Source organism: Salvia miltiorrhiza, chromosome 3, assembly GCF_028751815.1.
Source record: "Salvia miltiorrhiza cultivar Shanhuang (shh) chromosome 3, IMPLAD_Smil_shh, whole genome shotgun sequence".
NCBI classification, from domain to species: Eukaryota; Viridiplantae; Streptophyta; class Magnoliopsida; order Lamiales; family Lamiaceae; genus Salvia; species Salvia miltiorrhiza.
Window position 1 is genome coordinate 48,007,407 of NC_080389.1, and position 7,484 is coordinate 48,014,890.

The 7,484-nt window shown below is 35.4% G+C and overlaps 1 protein-coding gene across 1 annotated transcript; it reads right to left on the minus strand.

Annotated features, from left to right (window-relative positions):
• Positions 1 to 4,654: 4,654 nt before the first annotated feature.
• Positions 4,655 to 5,517, minus strand: LOC131016239 (mavicyanin-like). The gene is made up of 2 exons (XM_057944894.1): positions 5,236 to 5,517; positions 4,655 to 5,145 (listed from the first exon to the last, which is right to left on the minus strand). Exons 1-2 carry the CDS (start codon positions 5,390 to 5,392, stop codon positions 4,772 to 4,774), a joined length of 531 nt encoding a protein of 176 aa, XP_057800877.1. The 5' UTR covers positions 5,393 to 5,517; the 3' UTR covers positions 4,655 to 4,771.
• Positions 5,518 to 7,484: the final 1,967 nt, after the last annotated feature.

Sequence of the window (7,484 nt, forward strand, 5' to 3'; positions counted from 1 at the left end):
CTTTAATATCTCCTGAACAGTCAACGACTTTCATGAACATTGGTCCACTTTCTGTCACGACCATAAAGTTGATCAATGGCCATCTCTGTGAGTCACTCTATCCATCAGTGATGATGTTAACTCTTTTCTCACGCCAAGTGTTTTTAATAGGTTGCAAGAATCGCTCCATATTTGCCTTCTCTTGCTGGAGTAGGGATGTCCTCAACAGGTTGTACCCAAGTGACACAAATCCCGCAAATTGTGATTGGCGGCAATCAATGCATTCAAGGTATTGCGTCCTTGAATGTTGAAAGCTTTGCCAAGAGAAGACGAAGAATCATTGTCACTTCTTTTTCTCTTATTTAACGGATCATCATATCCCTTGTAAACATTCGACATAAATCTTGTAGCAGTAGGTGGCAATGGGATAATTTTGGAAGTGTTGACAATTTGTTTTTTCCCATCTTCCTCCATCAGTTTACGCATCTCATCCATATCTTGTTACGTTACTTTGGGGCAAGCCTTAATCCCTCCACCTAGCTTCAATAAATGTTTCACAACTCGGGTGTACGTCGTCTTCTTTTGCGTGTGGCAAAAATTACATTCCCAATTCACATCACCACTGTTGCCTCCTCCGGTACTAGATATTTTGACATATCTCCACAAAGGCTTATGTCCGTATTCAAAATTTCAAGACGAAGGTGGTGGTGATGTAAGAGATGCCGATGAACTATTGGTTGCCATTATAAGCCTATACTCACTGCCCAAGTAAAAATCGTAAATTAAAATTAGGCAATCTGCCACTATACTCACTGCCCAAATATATAAATAATCAAAATAAACCCACTCCACACAACAATCTGCCACTATACCCACCTCCAATATACCACCGCCTACCTCATACTCCAATTCACAAATATTTAAAAAATCAATTAACCCACCACCTACCTCACACTCCAATTCACAAAAATTAAACAATCTGCCCAATTTACATCACCACTGTCGTCCCACTTCACACTCCAATTCACAAAATTAAACAATCAATTTACCCATGCCATTAACTCACACCATAAACTAAACAATCTAACTTAGTCATATTTATAAAATTAAACAACCCGCACATTAAACATACCACGAACTGCTCCAAAAAGCGGGCGACGGTCCAGAACAGCGGCTGCGGCAGTCTAGAACAGCGACGGTCACGTCGACGGAGAACAACGCTCGGATTTGTGCCGCTTGCATAGGGTTAGGGTTTACGAGTATAATAAATTGAGAGAGAATGGATCTAATTTCACGTAAGTTGCGTTTTATCTTTTTTTTGTTTTTTAAATTCGATCAAACGTATTTTGTAGTCAAAATTCGATCACCACTGTCGTCCCACTTCACACTCCAATTCACCAAATAAATTGGTATTTATTTGGTCTTAATACACGTACGTTCCCCAAAAACACGTACTGGTGCTTCATAGCACATTGATATCGTTGTTTGAGCTGACAACACGAAAAAAGCATGCCAAATTATCAAATCGGTGGATACAACTGCCTCAAGAATCAAGGTGGCTTCGCCTTGATCACTTCGTGTCAACGCATAGTGCACACTTTTGGGCAATTCTTCCAAGCCCAATGCATGAAATCTAGGCTCCCGAGCATCCAGGGAGAAGCTGTCCCGCTCCTTATGCATTTGAAGCAATCGTGTGTCGTCGACCGGTGTAGGGCGCCGGAGGTATTCGTTGCTATACACCTTGATAATTGCTCTACATAACCTACCCGTGAAGTCCACGATCTTGAGGTATTCGTTGAAAGTATCCGCTGAAACACCGGTAGCTAATTACCAGATAGCCACCTTACATTTTTGCAACGGCGTGAGCGAATCATGGCCCATACAATCATTTTCTATTCGAAAATAAAAATCCACCTGTTGAACGCACTCAAACAAATCCTTCTGCATCCAAAAACGGCGTCTGAAAAAAGTTAGGTCGTACACCGGTCATCGTTGAAATAATCTTGAATTAGTCGTTGTTAAGCGGCCTCATGATCACGATACACAAAGCTCCTCTTCACGAGAGCTCTTTCGAGTGATTGGTTGATGAAATATTTTGTGACAACCGTTTGCATATTAACAACCATTTCCATAATTCTCTTGGTCTTCACATCGGACGAAGAAGAAGAGTAAAACGAAGTCAATGCTATGTGGGAAAGTAAGAGAGAAGAGGATAAATGAAGATGAATTTGAGAGGATTTGTGAGGAATGAATGAATGAAATTGAGAGGAAATGTTGTAGGAAGTGATGTTATTTATAGATGAATTAAAGGAAATAAAAAATAAAAAATAGTGAAATAGCCGTTAAACAATTGTTGCCTCCCCTCTCTTTTCAATTTTTTTAACACAGGCACGTGCAATGCACACGCCACACATAAAATCTACTTGAGCCTGGCTCATTGGGATGAGTCGCGCCTCAAAGCTCCTGTATGCTGCATCGGTCGGCTCATCGCCAAGTTGGAGCCGCATCAATGTTGATCCTCTAAGTCCAATTGAAACAACTACTATGTCTCTAAATCAGTTTCATTTGCATAATATATAATAAAATACGTATCAGAAGCGTTTGTCTTGAGTTATAAGATACGATTGATAAAATTATCCAATGTAATCAAAAAATTTGTTTGCATGGCTCGACTCATGTTAAATAATTATTTATTATCTTACAATAAAATTAATTATTTCATTATCCTTTAATTTTATCTATCTCATTCGGTGCACCAAACAACAAACACACGCCAGAAATGCAGGATGGAGAAAGAATCCCATACTGTGATGTAAGCATGATAGGAAAGCTTCAAAAATTGATAGTTGCTCCCTTCATAAAAATAAATAAATTGATAGTTGCTCCTCGTATAAATCCTTTAGCCGAATTGAGAAAGAAGAAGCACAATTAACCACAAAATCAATTTTATACTAACCCAACCTACATGACTTTTAGTCATACTAAACATAACTAGGTGGCAAATCATCTCACCACTTAAAATTCGGAACAATTAATATTTGATGACACATTTATAATTTTAATTGTATATACTCTCTAAAATATCTTGATTTGTCATAAATTAATTATGACATAAGACTCGTTATATTAAAAAATATTTTTATAATTTAATTTAATATTTTCTAGTATCTCGAGCACCTAACCAACGGATACTCGTTGTACCTTTTCCATTTGGATGTGCTATATATAATATTTTTTCTTCCTCAATTTTATTTCTTAATTTAAATGAAATATAAATATTGCATTCAAGATCAGCCACAGCTACAACTAGGTTGTATTGGAAATAAAAGCATACAAGCTCGCAGGCACGGGTACGACTAGCTACTAATTTAAAGAAACGTATTCAACATCATGCACAACTACCACCAGTCCACCACCCATTTAAATATACGTACTCGACTATATATGATCATTTAAATAAGTGAATGCAATCGGGCATGTGTGCTTGATTACTAGCCTTTTGCATCTAAGTTAGCCTTTTAAATTGATGTGTTAATTGTCAAGCTGTGTATTTTATTTATTTAAAAAAAAGTACATCTAAGTAAATGAATTTGATCGCATTCCTATATACAAGTTGAGAGGCTAATTGGACTACAAAACACAGCTTAATTGATAAGATATATACTTCCATTTCAACTGAATAGATTAGGGGTTTGAGCCATTATAGGAGGAGAAAGGAAGAATCATTATTAATCAGCTTTAAAAAAAGAGAGAACGTTAACTGGAAGCCAAATTTTAATCCACAGTTTCGTCGTCTGCTTCGTCAATTTCCCATAAATAATTTTGATGTTATTGGTTAATGATAAGTGATATGGGTTAAGTGATACTAGTATATAAATATTGGGCTTTGCAGATTGGTCGAAGGACAAACATAAATATTACTTTCCCCATAATATAATATTATTTTCTAAAGGAAACTACATACAGTTTCTTCCCATTATTCACACCAATTTTGGGTCTTTTTTTTTTTTTGAGGCGAAAGACAAGTAATTTTATTACTCAACGTCGGACCGTACAATGTTCTCCAACCAAGGAGGTTAATCACTTGTCCAAACCATGCTACCAACAACATCACGCGCAGCCTGCGCTAATCTATGTGCGGCAAGATTAGCCGTTCGATACATGTGGAAGACTCCCAATAAGCACTCATCTCTCGCTGCCGTAAGAATGTCTTGAAAATCCTGGGGAAGGAATGCCCGATCTTCTTCCGGTCCAGCCATAATCCGTGCCGCAAGCATTGAGTCGGTGAAGATGGTAAAGGGGGCCAAGTCTTTTAATTCCTAGTGACTTAAAAACTGCATTTTTATTTCTATTTGTTGAGTTTTTCTTTTTATACTCTGACGACTTATTTTCTCAAATTGCTATCAATAAATTCGTCTTTTATAAATAACCTCTGTGTAAATTTTAGCTTGATAAGATATAGAGTCCCATTATCAGAAATAAAAGTATATTGCTTTAATTTTCTATTTTTCTCTAGTACACTAATCACATTTCACTTTAGATGCCTGTAATCCCTTATCTCCCTAAAAAGAGTAGTAATACAATATTTATCACTTTCATACTGTTTATCATAATTACCGTAAAAGGCTGATATATGTAGAAATCACATCTAATAAAAACATATAAAACATTATGATAATAATAATGATATAATATTATATACTAAAAGCCGATTAGGTGAAAAATCCAAATCCCTCAAGGGTTGAAACGAAAATACATAAAGACTCACAAATCGAACTAAAGAAATGCGTGACTAAAAAGCCCAAACAAAAATAAGCAAAAGCCCGAAAGTGAAAGACAAAAGGCCACTGTGAAAGTGTCCATTGCTGAGAGACGGGCCGGGCGCCAAAGGCCCGTCGGACGAGCCCGATGAGTTGTGGGGCTCAAGCGGGGTGGAGATCGGGCTTCCATCGGGCCGGTCGGGTTTGGGAACCCTTATGTCAACTTTCTGGCCGGCCTGGCAGTGGCCCATGAAGCCACAAATGTAGTAGTAGTGGCCCGGGCTACGGATGACGATGGTGTCGTTGCCCGTGGCAAAGGTGGCGATCGGGGCCGTCGCATCGCACGTGTGGAAGTCCGACCGGCTCACTTCTAACACATTGTGGTACGAGGGGTTGTATTGGAAAACTACAAAAAAAAAAATAATAAAAATAAAACATGCAAAAATAGAGATATAGAAATCATATTTTTTTTTAATGAGAAAAATGTGGAACTTACGGAAGGTGTCACCGACTTGGAAGGATTTGGAGGAAGCCCATTTGGTGTAGTCTATGTTGCCGATAATAGCCCAACCGGTGGAGTCGCCAACTTTGTAGACAGACCCATTGCAAAATCCACAAACAAACATCACAAAAAAGAGCACCAAAATACCCATGTTTCTAAGAAATTAATGATTCAAGAAAATTCAAACAAGAATGTTGAATATATAGGGAGAGTGTTCACAATTTAGGCATGAATAGAGAGTGTTGTGATTGTGAGTGGCATGTTATTTTTACCATGTAAACGTGATAGTACCTACCTTCTTTTGGCAGCATTTGACTGCATAAGAACTTTTGAATTGGTCTTATTCATGGGTATTGTAATGCCTACGCCATTTTTGAAATTCTAATTTTTTTCTCAAATTCGATTTAGAGGGTGTTAGGCTAAATTTATCTTAAAGAGCTTATAATATATAGTTTCATAAGAGCTTATAAGTTGTCAAATTGTTTGGATAATTGAGCTTATAAGTTAGAGATATAATTTTTAGCTAGAGAAAGAAGATAAAAAAAATGAAATTAGAATAATATATGATGAAAATAAAAAATCATAGTTGAGTTATTTTTGTAAAATGAGTGTTGCTTATAAGATAATGAGAATAAAAAAAAATTGGGATAGATGAACTTATAAACTAATTTAAAAAGCTTATAAGATTCGGCAAACATCCTCTTAATAGACAAGCGTATATATAGTGAAGAGCACTAGAAAATGAAAAATAAAAACGACCATTAATCTTAATATATCGCATCTTTTTCTTTCTATTTATTGAATTCCAGTGAAGTTTTTTTTAATGTGATAGGGCCATGGCATGTGTGTTCTCGAAATGCATTGATTAATTATATGCAATTAAATTAATGAAATAGGTAGGCCAATATTAAGATCTTTGCAGTTTAATTTACTGTTGAAAATTATGATATAGAAGTTTGATTATACTGTGCTTTATAACAATTCTTTTTGAGTTCTTTTTTTTTTTTACTTTCACTTATTTATTAAAATTCAAAGGTATGTCGCAATGATTTACATTTATATCATCATCCTACTTTATGCAAGAAGTTTGAAAATGAATAGTAGATGAAAACACACTTTCGCGGGTTGGGTTTGGAACTTTGGATCATCTCATTGTTATTTCTTTAAAATCATACGAAAATGCTTTGTAACTTTTGTGACTTGTCTATCGAGATCTTATAGTAATTAATATACATTAAATAAATATTAGTAATTAATATACATATATGACTATAAGAGCATCAACAACCGTGGGTGCAATAAAAGTGGGGACCACTTTTATTGCACCCAGTTCAACAATGTTCAACAATGGTATTGCACCCACTTGGGTGCAATGGATTTAATTATAGTTTTGATATAATTTTATTTTTGCTTGAAAAGGGGCGCGTGTTGCCACCCCCTTCCATTGCACTCGGTGCGCCCAGTTGCAACATCTCCATTGCTCCCGGGTGCGGCAACGGTGGCGGGTGCGATAGGCCGGGTTCGATCCCGCCATTGCACCCGCCGTTGTTGATGCTCTAAAGTAACTCAAACCAAAAGATTAAAAAAACTGAAATTATGATACGATGCAAAATTTACTATGAATCCTTCTACACACCTGAACTTTGAATATTTTTTTGATTTTGCACCTTTCTTTTTTCTTCCTAAACTTAAATACACGAGTTTTCGATTTTCTAATTTGTCCCCAAATCAAATATGATGTGACAAAAACCAAATTGACGTGATAATCAAAATAATACTATTTTAATTAAATAAAAATAAAAATAAATAAAAACACAAAATAAATTTCAAAATGATGTGATTTGGTTGCTACATCAATTTCAATTTTAAACATCAAATTTGATATGGGGCAATTCAATTTGGGGAGTAATTAAAAAAAAAAAAAAAAAACTCATGTATTTACCGTAGTTGGTGGCAAAATAGTTGAACATATCATGCTTACTAGATATGTCTTTTGGATTTCTAGAAATTTTCTTTTTTCTCTGTAGGCTAACACAAATATTTAATCTCGAATTATTTTTATTTTTCCCAGAACATATGACTGAAATAGTTCGCATACAGTTTGAATCATACACTATCGAAATTTGATGAACAATTATTTTAGTTGTGTTACTGTTAATAGTTATAATAAATAAAATAATATTTATATCAAAATAAGATATTTGAATTTAACATTATAAATACATACCTCATCACATTTACTT